The 25,157-nt window shown below is 38.7% G+C and overlaps 1 protein-coding gene across 1 annotated transcript; it reads right to left on the reverse strand.

The window, feature by feature from the left end:
• Positions 1–1,478: 1,478 nt before the first annotated feature.
• On the reverse strand, positions 1,479–23,909 carry PPIL1 (peptidylprolyl isomerase like 1). The gene is made up of 4 exons (XM_001370047.5): positions 23,746–23,909; positions 15,085–15,239; positions 7,130–7,198; positions 1,479–6,538 (listed from the first exon to the last, which is right to left on the reverse strand). The coding sequence occupies exons 1-4, from the start codon at positions 23,811–23,813 to the stop codon at positions 6,318–6,320; spliced, it is 513 nt and encodes a 170-aa protein (XP_001370084.2). The 5' UTR covers positions 23,814–23,909; the 3' UTR covers positions 1,479–6,317.
• Positions 23,910–25,157: the final 1,248 nt, after the last annotated feature.

A 25,157-nucleotide genomic window follows, 5' to 3' on the forward strand; every position in this document is an offset into this window, starting at 1 on the left:
TGTATACTCTTATGCCAAATGGGACTGCCCCCTAACTGGCTTTTTGTCAATGCACCTAGCAATCATGGGTTTGTTCTTTTCCCTTTTATCCCCAAAAGTACTGTAATTTAAAAGTTGATTGTTAAATGATCAAATTGGGGAGACTAGCACCCCAAAATGATCATCAAGGGGGATGTATAGTTGAAAATATGTTACCCTAAAAAAGAACTACATTTCCCAGGAGCCCACTGACTTCCTGGCATTACATAATTTCTGTAGGCAGGGAATAAATTTAGTGGGTGTTCTGGGCCTCAGCCTCTTTGGTTTCCTATCCTGAGCATGGTGGTGGTAAGCATGGGGATTTGAACAGGCTAATTAGCCATTGGCACGTAGTTTTTATTTTGTATCACTTTTATTCCTTTATTTCTAATGATCATTAATAAATCTCCTAAAATATAATATTTCTATTATTGAGATTAATTTTAACTTTTATACCTCCATCTATCTTTTTTCTTTTTGGTCATGTTAGTCAATATGGTAGGTGTGAGGGGGCAGCTGGGTAGCTCAGTGGATTGAGAACCAGGCCTGGAGATGGGAGGTCCTAGGTTCAAATCTGGCCTCAGCCACTTCCTAGCTGTGTGACCCTGGGCAAGTCACTTGACCCCCATTGCCTAGCCATTACCACTCTTCTGCCTTGGAGCCAATACACAGTATTGACTCCAAGATGGAAGGTAAGGGTTTAAAAAAATATATATGGTAGGTGTGAGGTGGTATCTCAGTCATTTTAATTTGCATTTCTCTAATCAGTAGTGATTTGAAGCATTTTTTCCTAAAACTCTGAAGAATTTAAATCTCTTCCTCCGAGAACTATCTGTTCATATCCTTTGACCATTTCTCGGCTGGGAAATGTCTTTGTAATTTATAATCTTAGCGTCACCTGGAGAGATAAAAAGGTTTGGCACGTGTCACAGGTAGAACTTAAACCAGGTCTTATTGGCTTGGAAGTGAGCTCTCTATATATTCCCATTCCACCTCTGGATATTTGAATGTAGTAGAATATTATTGTATTCTACAAAATGACAAAAAGTATAGATTCATAGAAACCTGGAAAGCTTTGTATGTATTGATGCAGAACCAGGGAAACAATTATATAATGACTACAATAATGTACAGAAAACAATTTTGAAAGACTCAAGAACTCTAACCAATGCAATATCCAATAAAGGCTGCTGACAGAGATTGATTGATGAAGCATTCTTTCCAACACTTGGCAAAGAAGTGATGGACCAGAGGCACAGAATGAGACAGTTTCAGAAATAGTTAATGGGTTCATTTGTTTTGTTAGATGATATTTATTTGTTTTGAGGGAGGACTTCTATTTTTGATTGGGAGAATTAGAGCTGGAGGGTGATGAAAAGTTGCAATGGAATGTCAACCTAACTAAAAAAAATACAGAGGAGACCAGGAGGAAATTCAGAAAGAGGCACAGACAAGCAGGGTAGGTTTGATACTATCACATTAGATTTAATATGCACTTTTAAAAAATGTACATAAAAGAAGTTACAGCTTCATATGCCATCTTCTTTTTCTAGTCTCTACATGTTGAAATGTTTGTTGCTTGTAACAATCATAATAAAAAGTAAAAAAAATGTTGAAACTATCATCTTAGATTTGTTTTTGAGGAAGAAAACACACCTTCAATTGAAGGATGCTCTGCATTCACAAATGCTTCAAAAGCAGTAGATATTGTTGCTTAAACATGTTTTTCATTTCTCTTTTCCCTGTAGACTCCTGTGAAAATGAGGCCGAGGGAGAAGGGAGGTCCTAGGTTCGAATTTGACCTCAGATACTTCCTAGCTGTGTGACCCTGGGCAAGTCACTTAACCCCATTGCCTAGCCCTTACTACTCTTCAGTCTTGGAACCAACACATAGTATTGATTCCAAGATAGACATTAAGGTTAAAAAAATAATAATAAAGTTAAGAGAGTGACCACCTTGGGTGACTCAAATGGATTCAAAAGTCTGAATATCATTTTACTTGTAAAAACATAATTGAGCAGAACTTTCAGGTTTGCAAAGCATTTTGCTCATAACCCTGAAAGGAAGGTAGTATGCATGTGTCCTGTTACAGATGAGGAAAACTGACCCTAACCAAAAGGGAATGACTTGACCAATCATGAAGGTCCGATCAGGGATGGAATGAAGACTATTTAACAACAGGCAACCTGGGTTCCAGTTCTAGCCCTGTTACTAACTCCCTGTATGACCAAGAGTAAAGCAATTCTCTCAAGGACTCAATTTCCTCAATAGTAAAATGATGAGGTTGAACTAGTAAACCTTTAAATTCACTTCTTGTGCTAAAAAGTCTATTGGTGCCTTGGTTCTAGGTCATAATATAAAAATAAAATGGACCAAGACATTCAGAATTTAGATGACCAATGTTTGCTAAACTAAACCCAAGACTGGGGCTTAGGACCTAACCCTGACTAAAAATGTTTTGACAAAGAAAGGGGGTGTCCCCAACCTTTTCTTGATGAGTCATCTTTTTCTTTCTTGAGCTTTATGTCCTTTACTGGGGGCTAGATGTGAGCAGTACAATTCAGTGGGAAAAGTCAGAAAACCTGCTTCTATAGCATTAAAAATGTGAAAGGGACCTAAAAGGCTATCTAGTCCAGCCTCTCTCATTTCATAAATGAGGTAAACTGAGGCCCAGGGAAGTTGTGACTTTCCCAAGGCTACCTAGTGGTTCAAAGCCCCTTTAGTAGCCAGCTATGTGTCACTTCCTCACTCTAGGCTCAACATTCACTGTTATAAAATTAAGACAAGGCAATCTCTATGGTCAACTCCAGCTTTGATACTTTGATACTTTGATACTCTATCTTTCTAAGTTGCTGTTGCTGCTGCTGCTACTAAAGGGATGTGGATAGAACACAAACAGAATACAGCTTTTGGATGAGATGGGAATCCTCCCCCTTGCTCTTTAGTCAAAAGAAAGGGGCCTCACATTGCAAAAACTGACAAAAAGAACCCCAAAAGGCTGAGAGATCCACTCGTAGATCATTGTCTACTGTTTGGGGGAATGCTGAAAGGGCGTAGGAGCAGAGGAAAATTGTCAAGTTGCTGTATCTGCCCAAATGCCACAACTGCTTGTGTTTCCATGACTTTTCTTTAATTTCTATTGGTCCATCATATTCCAGTCTATCTAGTATGGTCCTCTTACACCAAACAATGCAACACAAGTGTAAAGAACAGGGCTGGGGGAAGCCATCATCACAGTCACAAAGGGGTACTTTAGAAATTATATGGGCAAGGGCAGCTGAGTGGCTCAATGGATAAGAACACCAGGCCTGGAGACAGGAGGTCCTGGGTTCAAATTTGTCTCGGGAACTTCTTAGCTGGATAACCCTGGAAAAGTCACTTAGCCCCAATTGCTTAATCCTTGCAGCTCTCTTCTGCCTTGGAACTTATAATTAGTATCAATTCTAACACAGAAGGTAAGTTTTTCTTGTTTGTTTGTTTGTTTGTTTTTTATTATAGGGGCTTCCTCTTAAGTCTAAAATTCTAACCCTATACCCCGGACACCTTGAATTCCCCTGTCTCATTTAATGAGCATGAGATGGCAGAAAAAAAAAATAGCAGACTGGAAGTCAGGAGATTTTTTTTCTCCCACAGACTTTTTTACCAAAGTTATTTCCATTCTATAGGGGTGGGGGTGGGGGGGGGAGAGAGAGAGAGAGAGAGAGAGAGAGAGAGAGAGAGAGAGAAAGAGAGAATCTCTAAGATCATTCTAGCTCTAATGCACTGATGTATTTTGTTTTTTAAATCAGTCACTTCTAGATAAATGCTTCCCACCCCCCACCTTTCGTAATAAAGAAAAGCAGTTTAAGCACAGAACAATAAATCCAGTGACTCCATCTGATGCTGTGGTCTCCCATCTCTTCAGCCAACAGGAGGAAGTATTTTTATTATGCTTCATTATCTGTTCTCCATGAGGATTAGGTTTTTTTTTCCTTCAATTACTCAGTTTTGACTTCCTTTTTTAGCACTTAATACTCTTATAAGTGAGGGAAGGAACACAGAAGAGTGGGAAGGGCTCAGGACTCAGGAATCCGGGGGCCCAGTTCTACCAGTTCCTCCTTCCAGTACCTGAAAGACTGTGAGCATCTGCAAAATAGGGAGAGTAACACAATCCCTCTCCCTCTCCCTCTCCCTCTCTTTCTCTCTCTCTGTGTCTGGGGGGAGGCAGTTTCCTAAATCTTAAAAGTGCTATAGAAATTCAAGTTATAATGGAGCCCATATTCAGCTGGATCCTTACTCATCTCAAACACTCCCACTCAAAGCTCTCCATTGCTTATCCTACTCCCACATTTAAGGCTCCAATTTAGCCCATTCAGAGTTTAGCACTTAATAAAGGATTTTTTTAAAATGATGTTATTTGGAAAGCAAAGCATCTACTGGGAGTAACAAAGGAAGATTAAAAGATGTAGTCTTCCCTTTGCGGAGATGAAGGGGGGAGAACTACACAAGTACAGCACCAGTCCCATCAACACGGGGGTGAAAATGTACAGTGGCAGATTGCCTGCAAGCTAAATGAATAGCTCAGGTCTCTCAGCTGAGTCTATCTCACCCAATCTAAATTTAATTCCCCCTCACAGACAAATACCAGTCGATATCGCTTATGTTCTCTTTCCTCTGCTCTATCTCCTGTTTTAAATAAGAGCTGTTCTTGAATGCAACAGCTCTGAAATACTTTTATGATGATAATGATGATCATGATCATGATGAAGGAAGCCCTATTTCCACTATAGCTCACTAGAGATCCATAAACCTAAAACAATGCAAAATCTCAAAGATATTAACTGTTGCAGTAGCTGGGAAGCTTATTATTAGGGTTAAGATAATGACTAACAGACGGCATGAGAATATTACAAATGAGAATGACAACCAAATGTCAAAATCCAATTTTATGTTATTACCCATGCAATATGATAGTATTAACTCTATCCCCCCTCCTCTTCCCCCACATAACAGGAAGTACATTCTAAAAGTGAAGTATACTATGGTCCTAGTTTGAAGCAGTTAAGGTGATAATGCCTTTCACCTCTAGACAGCTACTTTTAGAAGAGAATTTATAATTCAGAGAAACGTGGCAGGACTTATATGAATTGTAAAGTCAGTAGAACCAGGAAAACAGTATATTCGATGACTACAATGATGTACATGGAAAGAATACATGCTGAGTGCTGAATGATTATCATAACCAAAACTGTCCTCAAATAGACGAGAAATGCACCTCTCACCTCTCTTCTCTTCAAAAAGGCAGAGGTACTCAGTGGTGTAGAACAACAACTGTCCAGACAGATGGTTGATGAGTTAGTAAGCTTTGATGAACTGTTCTTTTCTTCTTGCTGTCTTATTCTCAGTTACAAGGGATTGTTTTCAGGGGTAAGGAAAAAACATTCAGAAATGAAGGTAACATAAAACAAACAACAGAATCCATAGTCTGCAATTATGGCCACTGAAGATCTCACTTCCTTGCTGGAAAATGAGGAGTTAAACAAAATTATTTTTTTCCTTGACTGAAATTTATTTTAAAATTAATTATATATAAACCCTCCCACCTAACACTCTCTAAGAGATTTGACTGTTGTCTTCTCTGTTGGAAGTGTTTTCCATTTGGCAAAAATTCAGTATGATTTTGTTTTGTTTGGGGTGTCTTAGAAACAATCTTGTTTGTGCCCAGGATTTCAAAAATATATACATGTGTGTGGAAAAGGTTTGAACACAAATATGCATATTTATATTTATAGTCCTCTACACACACACACACACACACACACACACACACACACACACACACACACACACACACAAAATCAGATACAAATTCTGTTGCCATTAGTCACCAAATTCAAGGAGTAGGACTCCCTGGAAAGAAATTAGGTTTGGATTGAATAAGTCTACATTCACCAGTATCTCCTGATTCTATTTAATTTTTTCCCAGATGGATCAAAAGAAACAAATATAGGAGAGAATAGGTCTGGTCAATTGCTATAATGGGTGTATGTACCATATTTTGACATTTATATCCTGAGGAGAAGGAAAAAAGTATCTTTTAATTAAAATGCACTTTAATCTCTAGTGCATCTGAGACACTGAGCTTAATCTCCAGGACAAAACTAAACCATAAGTCCAATGATGACTCATGAGCAAATAGATGCAAATGCAGAGGTCATTTTGCCCTGAAGTCCACAGGTCACCTAGGAATTGGCCAACTGAGAAATCTCCAATGAACTTGTTGGGGTTGGCCATGAATGTATCTGCCTAGACTCCAATTTCATCCAGATGGGTAAGCCTTGATAATCTTCACATCATCAACAGGACGATCCTGGGCATTTGTCTCTACCATACCCACTCGATTCACCATCCCTATGCCCTGACACACACGGCCAAAAATGGTGTGCTTCCCATCAAGCCACTGGGTAGGAGCCAAGGTCACAAAGAATTGGCTGCCATTGGTGTCCGGCCCTGCATTGGCCATTGCAAGAATTCCAGCCCCTGAAAGGGAGAAAAAGGGACAGGAAAAGTAGCAATGAACCTCATAGCTTCACAACAGAACTATTAAGGATTCCAAAATTTATGGCTTTAATTCTGGTCTTCATTACACTTGCTTAGAATCCCTGAAAAATCCCCAGTCTTATTGGACTATTTTAGACTACCTCCTTTTATTTCTCTTCTTGGTCCCCAGGCATCTCAATTCTTAGATGAGTATTTCTCAGGCAAATATATTCATATCTGCTCTCATCAGACCTTTTGCCCTCTCAAGATGACTGATATACTACCCAGAATCCTCTCCCTACCACTCTGTTCAACAAATCTTTCTGGACAGCTTCTGAAAACCCATCAATAGCAATATTCAGCAAATACTTAGAGGCCAAAACACCTCAGAAGGGCTCTTTACATTACTCAGCAGGCCATGAGGAAATACCTTTTCTCATATCTGCCAATTCTTTTTGTTCCACCAGAGCTAAGCAGCTGCCAGAACCCATGCTAATCTCCCAGTCACCTGGAGTGACAGCCAAAAGAAGAGCTTTTTACATTTTAAAATCCACTGCCCTGCCCTGGCTTTCTGGTCTGATTTATACACACCTGTGAATTTCAATTCTGGATGAAGTTCATCTTCAAACTGTTTGCCATAGATAGATGCACCACCTCTGCCTGCCCAGGAAGAGAACAAATGAATTAACTGCACAACCTCACAACAGGAAAGGGATGATCCAAGGTCAAAGGACTTTGTCTCAAAAGGGAAGGAAATATTAATGAGCAGTCCAAGCTTCTCCTCATAACTCCCCTAGACTTATTTAAAATTACATAGCCCAGCAGGGAAAAGAACCTAATAAAATCAGAGTGGCCACAGTGGATTCATTGAATACCATTTCTTGTTATTGAACATCATCATTAATGACCTAGATGGTGGAATAAAAGGGACCCTCATCACTGAGGGGTCAAGACAAAGGAGGAATAGGCCCAAAGCAAGTAGAATAGAGAATAAGAATTAGTAAGACCTTTGAGTTGAAATGGTAAAAATCAAATAAAATGAGGTTGGGGAAGAAACAGGTTAACACAAGACAGCTAACAATATCAGCAAATGTGACCACTGGGAAACCTTTACCAAATGGTTGCCTGAATATAGTGATACTGAGCAATGTATCAATTTACATGGTCCTTGCCCTTCAAGAGCTTATAATAATTTATAGAAAGCTCAATAGAGATAAAAATAATAAAGAGGGATCTAAATGTCTCAGAAGACATACAAAAGCACAGCCAGCTGCTTTTAATCAGAATGATGCTGTAGGTGTGAAGTGTAAGACATGTAGAAACCAAAATGATATCAAATGTCTATGCCATTTGATACATACTTGGTATGGTTTGACAATTACTCTGTCCAGCTATGACCTTTGAAGCCACCATTCCATCCCAATATAAAAGCTGTTTCTTTTTAAAACAAGCAGGATTAAAAAACAAGCAAGATTAACAACTATAAAGACAACTTTGAAAGACTTTCAGAAAAACACAAGGATCAAACATGATTCCAGAGGATTTTGATGGAGGCAGGATGGATTTGGGGTACAGAATGAAACATTTAAAATTAGTTTAATTTTTTAAAAGAAAGTATAAAACATTAAAGCAAGCAAGACTTGCAGCAATCATCATAAAGACAGATAATTCCAACAATATCCCTACTACCATTTAGGAGTAGGAAATCAAATGTAGGGGATAAAGTTGAGAAGTTAAGACAAGAAGATTCTAAAAGTTCACTGCAACAAATGTTTTTATGAGGTGGCTCACTGGATTGAGAGTCAGACCTGGAGAAGGGAGGTTCTGGGTTCAAATTTGACCCCAAAGACACTTTCTTGCTGTGTGATCCTAAGCAAGTTGCAACCCCCATTGCCTAGCCCTTGACTCTCATGCTTTGGAACCAGTTTATAGTATTGATTCTAAGACAGAAGACATGAATTTTTTTTTTAAATCAATCACCAATGAAGCCAATGGTAAAATTTAGCTTTGTATAATTCTAACATCGCCAGAATAGAAACAAAAACTAAAGCAAGTCAATCAGCCAAAAACATTTGCCCTACATTTATTGTGTACATGGCCTCATATGAAGTCCTATCAGGAGATACTCTATTGATGCTATGCTTTCTCTAAAAGATTGTGAAAGATGGAAATGGAAGAGGGATGGACCTCCTTCTCCCAGGTCCCAGGCCATCCAGAATCCATTAAAACTCCAAAGAATCTTGTGGGGAAACAAGTATTTCAGAGTGTTCTTATTCCCTACCACTCCTGCCTATGTCCCTTTCACTCTTCTGGCTGGCTACTGACCAAAACCCTCCCCAAACCCAGTTCTGTGGAAGAGAATCCAGAATCCCCACTGGGACTCTCAGGTCCTCTTCTCTACTTCCCAAGGTACACTTCAAGAAAGGATGTAACTGCTTACAATACTTGGATGAATTGGAATCATTACTTGGAATCATTAACCACAGTCCTTCCAGAACAAAAGACTCCCACACCTTAACACTTGCCCTGACATTCATTGCATCATAGGGTCCTCCAGGCCTTACATCTGCCATACAGTAACATGCATCCTCCAGACTCCCAGGCACAGACATCTGATCTGCCCTTAGGCCTTTCCATCTGCCTTGCTGAAATTCCCTCAGGACTTCCAAGTTATCTCTCCTATCCTAAAGTCTTTCTATCTTTTCTCTCTCTCTTTCTTATATATATTTGTCTCCCCTAATTAGAGGATAAATTCCCTGAGAATAATTGGGATTGAATCACTTTACTTTTTTTGACTTCTAAAAATTGATCACTCATTTTTAGTATCCTTTTCTTTTTAAATTTTAAGATCCAAATTCTCTCCCTCCCTCCCAACCCTTTCCCACCCACTGAGAAGGCAAACAAAATTATATTAATTATACATCAACCAAGCAAAACATATTTCCTTATTAGCCACATCAAAAAAAAAAGGAAAAAAGCAAGAAAGTTATACTTCAATTTGTACTCAAGAGTTCTTCAGTTCTTTCTGAAGGTGGATAGCATTTTTTCATGAATGTGTTGAAAGTGCCTTGGATCACTGTATTGATCAGGGCAGCCAAGTCTTTCATAGATGATCATTAATATAACATTGGTGCACAAAGATCTCCTGGTTCTTCTCACTTCACTTTGCACCAGTTCATCACTTTAATCTCCATTTCTTTATCATCTAAATATCATCACAAAAATAGCTACTTTAAATATTTTTGTACATCTTAGTCTTTTTCCTTTTATCTCTTTGGGCTTCAGACCTAGTAGTGGTATTGCTGGATCAAAGAGTGTGCTTTATAGTCCTTTGAGTGTAATTCCAAATTGTGCTTCAGAATAAAGAGACTAGTTCATAACTCCACCAACAGTTATACAGTATACCTATTTTCCCTCATTTGCTTTAGTATTTGTCATTTCTCATAAGTATAAAGTTATAGGTCAGAATTGTTTTAATTTACATTTCTATGAGCATTTTTTCATGACTATATATATAGCTTTGATGTCTTCTTCTGAAAGCTGCTTGTTCATATCCTTTGATGATTTATCAATTGAGGAATAGCTCTAATTCTTATAAATTTATTCAGTTCCCTACATATTTGAGAAATGAGGCCTCTATCAGAGAAATTTCCCATCAAACTTTTGATATTACTTCATTGTCTATGGTACTTTTTAGCAAAATGTTGTTTACCTGATTATCACTTTTAAGTAGGTCTATTTTTGCTTTTGCTTTGTCTCAGATCATGATTTCTAACCCTGCCTCTGAAGCATAAGAGATTCTGCTCCAACCCTTTATTGTAACTCTGTGTATGTTTTTCTGTTTCAAGTACTGTCTAATCCATTCTGCTATTTGTTTCTATTTTATGGCTGAGCACATCCCATTCAGACTCAGTTATGATTACTGAATATTTCCTTCCATCCTATTTTCTTCTGTTAATCTCCTCAAAAGTCTTTTTTCAGACTGTCTGCCCTTTGGCCCAGCCATAGCACTGCTGGGTTTGTATCCCAAAGAGGTAATAAGGAAAAAGACTTGTACAAGAATATTCATAACTGCACTTTGTGGTAGCAAAAATTGGAAAACGAGGGGATGCCCATCAATTGGGGAATGGCTGAACAAAGTGTGGTATATGTTGGTGATGGAATACTATTGTACTAAAAGGAATAATAAAGTGGAGGAGTTCCATGGAGACTGGAACATCCTCCAGGAAGTGATGCAGAGCGAGAGGAACAGAACCAGGAGAACATTGTACACAGAGACTGATACACTGTGGTACAATCGAAGGTAATGGACTCCTCCACTGGTGGCAATGCAATGACCCTGAACAACCTAGAGGGGTACAGAAGAAAAAACACTATCCACATCCAGAGGAAAAACTGTGGGAGTAAAAACACTAAAGAAAAACTACAGCTTAATGACATGGGTCAAAGGAGATATGAATGGGGAAATAGACTCCAAATGAACACCTTATTGTAACTACCAACAACATGGAAAGAGGTTCTGATCAAGAACACAGGCGATACACAAACTGTGCATCAGCTATGGGAGGGGTGGGGGAGGGGAGGGAGGGAACTAAAATGATTTTTGTAACCAAGGAACAATGTATGAAATTAAAAATTTAAATTTAAAAAAAGAGAGAAAATGAGAGCCTTAAATATTTGATTACAATAATAAAACCATTCGGATCTCAATGAAAAAAAAAGTCTTTTTTCTTTTATTGAGGTATTATTTTAAATTATTCAGAGGAGAATATTGGGAGATTTTGGTTGGGCTGCTGCTTATACTGTCATCCTGGTTCTTCCTGAACTACTTTTCTATTTCTATCTCCAGCATTTAGCACAGTCCTGGGCATTTTTAAGTGCTTAATAAATTACCTTCTTCATTCATCCAATCATTGACCAGTCAGCTTCCTATGCCTACTCAAGACATCAAGTCTAAGTACAATGACTTGAGCCCGAGGGTTTTTCACTAAAAGAATTCTCCCAAACCTTCCAGGCCCCCCTAGAAAAATAGGTGTGGCAGCTCATCCCCAGTAATCTCCCATCTCTATTACAGGCACCATCTTGAGGCCCTTTCTTTGTACTCTTTCCTTCCTTTCTAATTTTTCCACACATACTTAAGACCACAACATCCTATTTCAGGCCTTATTTACATGATAAGAGAAGTATGTATATAAATTCAGGAAATAATTTTACTTAAACGAAACCACCTGATTCCAGATCGGGCATCCCATACCAAAGTTCTCCCAGCCTTGGCCATTAAGATTTCACTCTGAACTAGAAATGGTACCACTGCATTGGCTCCTTTCCTGTTCCCAGAAGAAAATATGGCATCTTCTTTTACCTTCCATCTTAGAATCAACACTGTGTATGGGTTCTAAGGCAGAAGAGTGATAAGGGCTAGGCAATGGGGGTTAAGTAACTTGCCCAGGTTCACCCAGTTAGGAAGTGTCTGGGGTCATATTGAACTGGGACCTTCTCATCTCTAGGCCTGGCTCTCCATCCACTGAGCCACCCAGCTTCCTGCCTGCGAGGCTCTCAGAGCTGGCTTTTCTGCGTCCAGTTTCTCCCCCTTACTCCTCCCATTCCCTGTGGGTGCCATTGCCAAATGAATCTTCCTAAAACACCTCTTTTATCACAGCATTCTCTGGCTCGGTTCAGAACCTAAAATAGCCTCCCAGCTCAAATCCCAAGTCCTCAGCCTGGAAGTCAAAGGCCTCCATTAACTGCCTCAACCTTATCTCCCAAACACATACCCACCATTTATTCCAGTCAAGCTGATCATAATACTCCCCAGACACACCATGGTCCCTTCTGTCTCTGGGTCTTTGCTCCTGCACTCACCCTGGCCTCCTGTTAATCAAAATGTTACCATATCTTCAGTTCAAAACTGAGATACTCCATGAAGCCTTCAGGGACTAAACCCCTACCATGACCTTTCCCTTGTTATAAACTATTTCAGTTCTCCTTTAAACAGAGTCTATATCGCAAGAGCAAGCATTTCCTTAGTAGGTCTCACCTCCTCGGCTAGATTTCAAATTCCTTAAAGGCAGAAACCATGGATCTATTTCTTTGGAACACCCTACAGGACTGAGTGACCATAACTTACACTGCTATAGCATTTTAAGGTTTACAAATATCTCTCAACATTAACAACCCTGTGAAGTTGTTATGCAAGTATTTTTATACCCATTTTACAGATAAGGAAGCTTAAACCTAGAGAGGTGACTTGTCTTAGTCAAAGAATTACTAGTTGTCAGTGCTAGTTCAAATATCTTGACTTTGGGGATGGCTAGATGGCTCCATGGATACAGCCAGGCCTGGATCTAGGAGGTCCTGGGTTCAAATCTGACCTCAGATACTTCCTAGCTGTGTGACCCTGGGCAAGTCACTTAACCCCTATTACCCAGCCCTTATGGCTCTTCTGCCTTGGCCAATACATAGTATTGATTCTAAGGCAGAAGGTAAGGGTTAAATATATATATATATATATATATATATATCTTGACTTCAATACTCACACCCTGTCTACTACAACATAGTCCTTCTGTACTTCCTTTCTATTCATTCAACGACTTGTAAAAAAGGTAAAACTGGATGGAAGGTAGTAATTCAGGGTTGACATTTTAAGTCATCTGCATACACATAGCTACTGAAATCATTCAACTGGATATACTCTGTGAGGGAATAAAAGTTGAGAAAAGAGCAAAGATTCTAGGACTAAAATTTAAAAGATGCAAATGGGTAAAGTACAAAATGAGATGGAGATAAATAAATGGAATCAGAGAAGGAGTATTCAGAAAGAAAAGAGATTTAAAAAAGAACAGCTATGAACTTTGAGGAAAGAATCTAAAGAAAGTAGGTCAATAAAGAGAAATCAAAAAGGTATAAAAACTCAGAAAAGATGATTGGTTTTGGCTAAAAGAAAAGCACCACTGGCCTTTGAGAAAATAATTCTGATAGAATGATGAGGAAACTAGCCAGAGATGAGAGTGTCAGAATCTATTCAGGCTGAGGTTACAAAGGGTAAATGAAAAACAGGGTAGTAAGGCTTAAAAGAAAAACCTCTCTCAAAATGAAGACAAATACCTCACACCTAGCAGATTGACCAATATGACAGTAAAGGAAAATAATAAATGTTGGAGGGGATATGACAAAGTCGGGACATTAATGCATTGCTGGTGAAGTTGTGAATTGATACAACCATTCTGGAGGGCAATTTGGAACGATGCCCAAAGAGCTTTAAAAGAACACATGCCCTTTGATCCAGCAATACCACTACTAGGCTTGTACCCCCAAAGAGATAATAAAAAAGGGTTGTACAAAAATATTTATAGTCACGCTTTTTATGGTGGCAAAAAATTGAAAAATGAGAGGTTGTCCCTCAACTGGGGAATGGCTGAACAAATTGTCGTATATGATGGTGATGGAATTCTATTGTGCTGTAAAGAACTGCTTGATTTCTATACGAACTGGAAAGACCTCCATGAACTGATTCAGAGTGAAAGGAGAAGAACCAGGAGAACATTGTACACAGTAACTGAAACACTATGGGACAATCAAATGTGATAGATTTTGCGACTAATAGCAATGCAATGATCCAGGACAATTCTGAGAGACTTATAAGAAAGAACGCTATAAATCTCTAGAGAAAGAACTGTGGGAATAGAAATGTAGAAGAAAATGATTTATGATTTATTACTTGTCTGTATGGGTATATGATTTGGGATTTGGGTTTTAAAAGATTACTTTCTTACAAAAATGAATAATATGGAAATAGGTATCAAGTGATAACACATGTATAACCCAGTGAAATTGCTTGTCAGCTCCGGGAGGGGGGAGGGAGAGAACATGAATCATGTAATTGTGGAAAAATATTTAAAAACAAAAAAAAAAGAAAAATAAATAAAAAAGAAAACAAATGTATTTAAAAACAGAAGGACAGGAACAAGAAGGAGGGGAAAAAATAAAGATACTCTAGAGAGAAGGGATGAAGAGGGAGCCAAGGCTTTCATGTCAGGCTGACCCAGGCTAGAAGCCATAACTCCTTACCAATGCCATCAACAAAAAGCTATATAGATTTCCAAGCCTCTGCTCCAAAAGTTTTAATAGACTACTCTGGACAGAATTATGGGTAGGCCAAATAGCCATCCAAGTCAAAACAAAGGTGGACACAATAAGGAACACTTTAATTTTGTTTTTATTGATGTGTATATTTTTAGTGCCAGAAAACTGTATTTATTCCCCATGTCACTTTGGTATTTATCTTTTTTTTTTAACCCTTATCTTCCATCTCAGAATCAGTACTGTATATTGGTTCCAAGGGCTGGACAATGGGGATCGAGTGACTTTATCTAGGTCAGATTTATCTCTAGGTCTGGATCTAATTTCCCTGAGCCATCTAATTCTAAGGTTAATTCTAAGGAACACATGGTCAAGGGAGATCAATACCATCAACAATAAAACCTTTAAGGAAGTAGAATAACAAATCTAGTGCTTCTATGTAACCTGATTAGTATTGGTCATACCTGTTCCTGTTGGATCACCACCTTGAACCATGAAGTCTTTGATGATCCTGTGAAACTTGGTGCCGTTGTAGTAACCACGTCGAGCTAACTCTGCAAAGTTCTTACAGGTCTTGGGGGCGTGTTTCCAATACAGCTCCAACACAACGGTCCCCATGCTACAAGATAGAAGGACAGCAAGAGTCAAGATGATATAACCAACAATTGTACTGCAGTTCAGATTCACATCTAGCATGCTGAGAATGCATGAAAAAAAAAAAACACTGGATTTCATGCTTGGCAAAATAGTGTTTTCAATTTCCACAAACACAAAAAAGCATGCCTTGCTTTGGTAAAGAAAATGGTTTTGTAAAATATCAAAGAAGTCGAGATTCAAAATTTTGCTATATTCCTGTTGTTTAGTCATTTTCATCAACAACATTCCACTTTTTGTTGACCCCATTTGGGAGTTTCTTGGCAAAGATAAAGAAGTGGTGTGCCATTTCCTTCTCCAGTTCATTTGACAGATGAGGAAAACAAGGTCAATAGAGTGAAGTGACTTACCAAGAGTTATAAAACTAGCAAGTGTCCGAGGCTACATATACATATATATGAACATAAACTTCCCTCTCCAAAGTTTCAGAAGTATGTGTATATATGCTTACTTTTGCATATACATGTATACATACACATTTTATGTACATATATATGTATATATAAAATTAACTATAATCCAACTCATTAAATTACCCAATTAATGCATTTCTTCCAATATTCAAGTCATAAGAATGAACAGTAAAGGCTTTCTGGAAAAAGTCAAACTTGTACTAGATTTTGGACTATGAATAGGCTTTTGGTAAGAGGGTGGCCCAGCAGAGAGGGTCATGGAGTCTCAAAAGCTACACCAGTAGAGTTTGAGGTCTAGAAAGTTCAACCAAGCCAAAAAATTTTCAAGTATGATTCCAGTGGTAGATTGAAGATTCAGCCCCATTAAGTATAGAGAATCCACAAGTAGGTTACCCACAAGATGATGAATCCTCTGGTCATGGCAGTCCATGAAAAAAAGAATACTGAATAGACTTTACCACCTGTTCTGCTTCTACAGGAATGACAGTAGAATAGTAGAAAAGGGGTTAAAGGTACTAAACATCACAGTTTCTAGACCATCTATAAACATTTAACTGCTGATATTTTAAATGTAAGATGCCTGTCCATTAACTAAGTGAACTTATTATGGTAGCAACTAAACTATACCAATCTCAAGTGCCAGATATTAAGTCAGAAGGAGGAAATTAGAAAATAAATGGGTGTAGTTCAAGAGCTCATAGGAGAAGCAAAATAAAAGGATAGAGTTTGTTTTATCTTATTTCCAAAGGCAACAAGTATCTTCATTTCACAGCACACATAGTCCCCCTCATCTTTCGGTGTTTGAACACAAGCAAAGAGAAAGACAGAGACACCACCACAAAGATGACTGTGACTTATGCAACATCTCCTATGCAGAATGAAGAGGTACAGAAAACTGATTGAGAGCTTCCAAAAAAAGGCAATATATATTTTAATACTTGATGGCTTAAATAAAAAAGGTAGTCATAAGGATCACAGCTAAAACTATGTTAGAAAACAAAGATTCACGATGAAGAAATTAGAAGTCAAAAGCTTATAGACTACCCAGATGGCCTAAACCTAGGCAACATGAATGTTTGTTTCCTCTAAAAAAAGCAAACTGGAAAATCATTATTTCTTAGTGAGCAACTAAGTCCCTCCACCTCAAAATGGTTATATCTTGATAGGAAATTATTATGGCAAAGGTCAAAATCAATATCAAATTAAAAAAAACTGCCCAAATAATAAGTCACTGTATGTGATTCTTACAATTAATGGATTCAAACAAGCTACTGATGTCAAAGAAATGGCAATGGATATTTCACAGGATCACAGATTTAGAACTAGAAGAGACTTCATCTAGTCCAAGTAGACCAGACCCTAGAGGAAAAGGCATCTAACTAATAGGGGGGGGGGGGGGGGGGTTGGGGGGGTAGGGCAGCTAAGTGGCTCACACCTAGATGGAAGATGCTAGGTTAAAATCTGGCCTCAGAAATTTCCTAGCTATGTGTTCCTGGGCAAGTCACTTAACTATAATTGTCTAGCCCTTACTGTTTTGCCTTGGAACCAATACACAGTGTTGATTCTAAGAAAGTAAAGGATTAAAAAAAATTTTTTTTTCAAGTTTAACTAATGTAAAGCAATCAGCACAGTGATGTGGAAAGAGTACAGAAACCATTTCAGTAGACCAAGTGGAGAGATATATAAGCAAGGGAAATACTAGATTAAACTATAAATTCATCTGCAAAACTCAGGGGGCTACAATGTTAAATTACAAGCAGTATTAAATCAGAAAAAGTGAAGTCTAGAAATGAGTCTACAGAAAACTTTAAGTGAGACCCAAATAGGCCATTTTATACTACATATATTTCTAGATGAAAATGAAGACAATAAATATTTAATATTAATACTAAAAAATTATTTAAATTATCAGTAATGGTAGAACCATGAAATCTGGACTCTTACAACTTCAGTGCTGAATGTGCTGTACGAGGAAGTGGAAATCCACACCAATGCCTCTCCATCATCACAGGTTCCTGGAAAGCAGCTATTCCAACCAATTGATATTTATGGTAGTAAAATTTCACTGCCAGATCCCCTAATCCCAGTGATTAAGTCACCTTCTCCCGAGGCAAAAATCTCTTGATATCTCTCTCCATCCCTTCAATATGCCTTCTGGATTTCCCAACCATTGCTTAATTTTAAACAAACTCCACCTTCTTATACTTAAAGAATCTAGCTCTCTCCAGAAGACACTAAATCCCTGCCACCCTCTCCAATGAGGAGTGCTTAAAGAGTTAGCATATGCCTTGCTCCCCAATATCACTTCCTGACAAACACCATCATTCAGGATCTTTTCCTCAAGATTCTCAATCCTTTGCAACCTGGCTTTTGACTCTACCATTTGAGATAAATGGTTCTCTGCAAGGTCACCAATAGTCTCTTAAATGCTAAATCCAATAGCATTTTCAAAGTCCTCATGGTCCTTGGCCTCTCTAGCCATCCCTTCCTCTTAAACACTTGTAACCCTTGAATTTCATAATCCTGTTCTCTTCTGATTCTTCTCTTTACCTATATAATTACTCTTTCTCAATTTCCTTTTTCAATAATCACCAATCCTTGACATGAACTCTGGAATCAGAGCATTTGAGTTCAAGTCCAGTCCATGTTATCTCACATCTCTGATCCTCAGTTTCCTAAATTATTAAAAGGAGATTAGACTAGAACCACTGAGGTCTACAGCCTTTGATCTTTTCCTTCTGTGTCTTCTTGTTTGCATCCTGTATGCTGGAATACAGAAGTGCTTGTTAAATGTTTGCTGAATTGAAAAAATATAACCAATACCAATCAATTTCTAAGCCAGTTTATTTTACTTCCACAACACCTATCATATCTATCTCTTATCACTATTCCAACCTTCAACCTCATTCAGGCCCTCCCTGATCACCCAGCCTCCTAACTATACTCACTATTTCCAGGCTCTCTCTTCTCCAATCCATCCTACTCAGTTGCCAAAGGTATCTTCCTAAGAGCTAAAAAAGTTGTGGTATATGGTTGTAATGGGCCAATACTGCACCATAAGAAATGCCAAACAGGATGAGTACTGAAAAACCTGGAAAGACTGAGATGAACTGATGCAAAGTGAAGTGAGTAGAACGAGAATACTGTACAGAGAAACAGGAATATTGTACAATGATCACCTATGAAGACTAAACTATTATGAGCAATACAAGTTTCTAAGATACATGATGAAAAATGCCATCCACAACCACAAAAGGAATTGTTGGAGTGTGAATGCAGATGAAAGCATACCACTATTCACAATACATGCCTTCTCTCACAGCATGAAGAATATGAAATATGTATCACATGATGGTACTGGTATAACCTTTATCAGACTATTTAGCATCTAAAGGAGAGGAATGGGAATCTGGATCACAAAATGTCAGAAAATAAGAACTGTTTCTAAATGTATTTGAAAAAAAAAGTTTATAGGTTTCTAATGAAAAAGAAAAAGAAAAAAGAAAATTTCCTAATGGTAAATCTAACCATATCACTTCCCTGCTCAAAAATCTCCTAGTTCCCTATTGCCTCAAGGATAAACTATAAACTTTTTAGCTTGGCATCTGATGTCCTTCCTACTATGGTGCCAACCTAATTTTCTGAACTTATTTCAAATTACTCTTTCTCATGTAGTCTAAGTTCCCCAAACTTAACACTTTATCTCCCATTTCTCAAGACTTAAGCCATTCCATATGCCTGGAATACTCTCCCTCTTTATCTCCACCTCTCAGAATCCTTGTCTCCATTCAAGACTCAGCTCAGGTGCCACCTCCTACATAAAATTTTCCCTTATCCTTCTGGAATTAATGCTTCCCTTTCCTTGATTTTCCTTGTATTGCATTTTCTTTTGTGCATATTTTATCTCCCAGTGGAATGCTCAAGAGCAGGAACTATCACAGTGTTTGGTGACTTGATCTGGAAATTTCACTAAAAAGGAAGACAAGGATAAGCTCCTGGACTAGACTAAGTACACATATATAAATATGGGCTGGAAACAATACAATTTTGAAAGCACCAAATGAGAAACTTTATAATACTTAGATATCTGAAATTGAATATCCAGATATTTTAAAAGGGAGAAACCTACTGAATGATGGAAAAATAAAAACCACAACTGTACTATTACCAAAAAAAAAATTGGACAGGGCATCAATAACTAGTAATCCATCTACTTACTTCATTTCTCCAAATGACATACATATAGCTAGAGGGTATCCTTGAATAAAATATGAGCTAGAAACCAGCAGACTTGGACAAATTATTTTATTTTCTCTTCTTTTTAAAACTTTAACCTTCTTCCCAGCGTTTGGGACAAAAACCCACTATTCGACAAAAACTGCTGGGGAAATTGGAAGACAGTGTGGGAGAGATTAGGATTAAATCAACACCTCACACCCTACACCAAGATAAATTCAAAATGGGTGACTGACATGAACATAAAGAAGGAAACTATAAGTAAATTAGGTGAACACAGAATAGTATACATGTCAGATCTTTGGGAAGGGAAAGATTTCAAAACCAAGCAAGACTTAGAAAGAGTCACAAAATGTAAAATAAATAATTTTGACTACATCAAATTTAAAAGGTTTTGTACAAACAAAACCAATGTAACCAAAATCAGAAGGGAAATAACAAACTGGGAAACAATCTTCATAACAAAAACCTCTGACAAAGGTCTAATTACTCAAGCTTACAAAGAGCTAAATCAATTGTACAAAAAATCAAGCCATTCTCCAATTGATAAATGGGCAAGGGACATGAATAGGCAATTTTCAGTTAAAGAAATCAAAACCACTAATAAGCACATGAAAAAGTGTTCTAAATCTCTTATAATCAGAGAGATGCAAATCAAAACAACTCTCAGGTATCACCTCACACCTAGCAGATTGGTTAACAAGACAGCAAAGTAAAGTAATAAATGCTGGAGGAGATGTGGCAAAGTGGAGACACTAATTCATTGCTGGTGGGCTTGTGAATTGATCCAACCATTCTGGAGGGCAATTTGGAACTATGCCCAAAGGGCACTAAAAGACTGTCTGCCCTTTGATCCGGCCATAGCACTGCTGGGTTTGTACCCCAAAGAGATAATAAGGAAAAAGAATATTCATAGCTGTGCTCTTTGTAGTGACAAAAAATTAGAAAATGAAGGGGTTGCCCTTCAATTGGGGAATGGCTGAACAAATTGTGGTATCTCTGTTGGTGATGGAATACTATTGTGCTCAAAGGAATAATAAAGTAGAGGAATTCCATGTGAACTGGAAGGACCTCCAGGAATTGATGCAGAGTGAGAGGAGCAGAACCAGGAGAACATGGTACACAGAGATTGATACACTGTGGTACAATCGAATGTAATGGACTTCTCTAGCAGTGGCAATGTAGTGATCCTGAACAACCTGGAGTGTTATAGGAGAAAAAAACACTATCCACATTCAGAGGAAAAACTTTGGGAGTAAAAACACTGAAGAAAAACAACTGCTTAATGACATGGGTCGAAGGGGATATGATTGGGGATGTAGACTCTAAATGAACATCCTAATGCAAATACCAACAATATGGAAATAGGTTCTGATCAAGAATACATGCAATACCCAGTGGAACTGCGCATCAGCTATAGGAGGGGCGAGGGGAGGGGAGGGGAGGGGAGGGGAGGGAGGAATAGAAAATGATTTTTGTAACCAAAGAATAATGTATGAAATTGACCAAATTAAAAAAAAAAACTTTAACCTTCTGTCTTAGTATCAATTCTAAGAGAGGCATGGGCTTTAAGTCAGCATTGGAGAACCTTTTGGAGATCCGGTGCCCAGACTGCACCTTCAAGCTGCCTGTGAGCCCCCCTTCCCTACATTACCCCAGACAGCAGAGGGAGGAAGTGCTTGCTATTGGACAGAAGGGCAGGACATGTGAAAATTGTCCTCAGGGCAGTGGAGAGGGGGAACAGAGCAGCCCCTTCTGGCAGGCCAGGGTATACATGACATACCTTTGCCAACATGGGACTAGGTAATTGGGGTTAAGTGACTTCCTCAGGGTCACACAGCCTGGAAGTGTCCAAAAGCACATTTGAACTCTGGTACTAATTTTTTTTTTAACAAGTCTGATGCAGTTGAGGAAATTGTTACTTTAAAGGTCTTTCTCCAACACAAGGTTTCTCATGCATCAACTGAGATAATGAAGTGAAGTGGTATGCTAAGGAAAAAGTAGTGAATCTGGAGTCAAAGAACCTGAATTCAAATCACAACCCTCCTATGTCCTACCCATGTTATCCATTTAACCACTGTGGGCCTTTTATCGATAAAATAAGGGAGTTGAGTTGGCTGACTTCTAAAGTTTCTTCCCAACTAAATTTCTGTGATCATGTAATAAAATTCCTTGATAGATACAACCATAAATCAACAATCTTCTGTATCTGAATAACAAGTGAAATATAAAAGAATAAGTCAAATATTTACCAAAGGAGTTTGCCACTGCCATGAGGAATGTCCTAGGCAATCCAAATGGAAGAGAGAGCAAGGACTTTCAGAAGCTCCAGTTTGAGAGTAATACTGTGTTCACAGTTCTATACTAGAGACTCCTCAAAGAGAATAACCATTTCAAAGTAATCTGCTTAACAATCCACAAAAGAACTAATAAATGAAGACTACTTGTTGTTTAAACCAAAGATGTTAAACTATTTGATTCTGACACCATCAGTCTAAACTGTGTCATAAAGTTGGATATGCAGTGTACACAACATTTATCTCAGCTAGCCATTACACAGGTCAAAATAAAATAGAAAGAAAATTAGCAATATTGCATTTGGGGAAATTGTGCAGTGCTTCCAAGGATACCATCTGCTCCCTGAGGCAAAAACCCATATGCTTAACACTAGTATTCTTCTGGTGATGCAATACAGCTGCACATCATAGAATACCACAATCTTCAAAGAATCAAAATAATGGGGGATCTAAAGAATATTGTAGAGACAGATGACGGACAGAAGACGGCTGCATCATATTACCAATAAAGAAGAGATGCAAAAGACATTATGCAGGAACTGTAACTGGAAAAGGAGGTGGGCCATTCTTACTGTGAAAGCAAGGGGTAACAGATGGATAGCCCAAGTGCTACACTGGTTCCCTCAAAATGTCAAAAGACCTACAGGGAAGTCTCCAGTGTAGTAGAAAAAATCCTCTTTGTAAGATTTACAAGACACAAACAAGAATCATACAGGCTTAAGTGTGGATTGCAAATGGATTATAACTGCTCATTCCTTCCAAGAAATACCCTCATAAATGACTTGTAGATGCATTTATTGAAGATGTGGCTTAATTTAATTGCTAATATGGCTTCCACCCTCAGATCATCATAAACTAGCACAGGCAAAGAGGACATTCGAGATGGGCTTGTGCAATTCTCATATTCTACAAAAGAATCTGTCCTTTTGTAATCAAAATGTTATATATTCAAGTACCATCCAGCAAGTGATGCAGCAAGGAATTATTAGTCTGGTCTCTCGAACTTAGTCTTGTTCTTTCCACTTTTATTAAGGGGTCTACTATATACAAAGTAGTGTGCTTTGCTTTAAATAACTGTCTTAATCCTGGGCCGAAAATTCCTGCTCCGGCAAAACTCTCTCGAAGTGACCACAAACGCTGGGTAATTGACCATGGCAGAACGCCACACGATCGAGTTTGGATTTTAACTATGGATAGTCACTAAAGGTTTTTAAGCAAGGGAGTGAACTGTTTTTTTTTTGTTTTTGTTTTTTTTAACCACTCGGGCAGGGAGGAAAAAGAGACTAAAGACGCTTAACATAGCCTGGGGAGCGGAGGGGTGAGGAGACCAGGGCCGGAGTTAGCGGAGAAAATCCTGAGCAAGGCGTGAGCGAGAGGCTATAGGTAATCAGGCTGGAGTGGTGGCTGCAGGGAGCTTAAAACACAGCGTCCAGGGGAAGAGTTCCCGTCCGGCCTCGCCTGGCCTCGTCCTGCTTTCTCGGCCCGTTTCGCCTGGTAGCTCAAACCACACACCCACACACCTCACCTGGTTTCCAGGAAAACGTTGGGGGGCTGCCATGAGTCAGGGGGCACAGCTGCCATGCCGGAGCCCATTTAGCCTCTACTTCCGGCAGAGACTCTGCGGGGGACTAGCCGCCAAAGAGCACACTTCCGGCTTCTAAAGCAAAAGGACTAGATACCGGAGAGGAAAAGGCGGAGCTTCCCTTCCAGCGCTGTGTAAATTATGCTTGTTGCCAAAGCCCCAGACTGCTTCCCCGCTCTTTTAGAATTCTGATTCGTTCAAGTGAGGCATGGGAGGCAGGATCTTCCAGGAATCAAGGGTGCCTAATGGTTTTTTTTCCTTCTCAATCAGTCGCTCTTTCCAATAGCCTCCTTTCTTCTCAGCTTCCCACCTTCCCCTCCTTTGACACCCGGCTCCCGCCCCACGTCCGAGGAGTGGCCGGTTGACAAAGAAAGGCTGGGGTCTTTATCTGCCATATTTATTCCCTGATTTCTTCCCTATTTCTATTTACTTCTTCATTATGTGAGCTTCTCCAGGGTGGAACCCGTGCTGTTTTTAATCTTCATACACCCAGTGTATGCCTAGCACAGTGTCTGGGACATGGTAAGGGTCCAATAAATGTTTGTTTAATCGAACTGAATAAAAGCCAAGGAAAGGAAAAGAAAGGGATGGAAGAGAAGAGGAAGGAAAGAAAAAAGAAGAAAAGAGAAAAGAAGGGAAAGAAAAGGAGGAACAAAAGAAAGGACGGGAATCAAGAGAAGATGACAAGAGGGCAAGAAACAAGCATGAGCACTGAAGAGCAAAAGACAGATGGGGGTGAGGACACAAAAGGGAGATAAACAGAAAATAAAGTAAGGAGAGAGAAGAAGAGGATTGATGATTAAAGTGAAAATGGGAGACAAGGAAAGGGGCAAAGAGAAAAAGACTAAAATCCATGAAGGGAAAAGAAATGATGAGAGAGAGAAGCCAGAAGTCAGTCATAGTCAAGACTAAGAGGGAAGGTTATTGGGAGAGATAACTCAGTACACGGTGTTATTTTAGGTAAGTAGAAAGAGCAAGTGTAGAGAGAAATTGATTGTGGGGAAATGGAAGAAAGAGAAAGGCTGAGCCACATTTATTTGTAAGGCCGTTAAAGGCAGGGAGCTGGCAGAGATAGATTTTACTGTCTATATATTCCCTGACTACTCAGTTATTTATAAAGATGACAAAGTGCCCACCTCCTTCCTACCATGTCCAAATGCTCTGCACAGCAGAGCAAATGAGAGGTATGCTGCCATTTTCACATATAACACATAGAAGAACAAGAACTTAAAAAAGGAAAACAAAAAAATGTGGAAATAGAAACTGGTCTGGATGAGAGGGATAATGTTTTATTTCCAAAAATTTAAGAATAGCCTTTCTGGGTCAGACCTTCAGATCATCCAGCCTGGTGCTAT

This window comes from Monodelphis domestica, chromosome 2 (genome assembly GCF_027887165.1).
Source record: "Monodelphis domestica isolate mMonDom1 chromosome 2, mMonDom1.pri, whole genome shotgun sequence".
NCBI lineage: Eukaryota > Metazoa > Chordata > Mammalia > Didelphimorphia > Didelphidae > Monodelphis > Monodelphis domestica.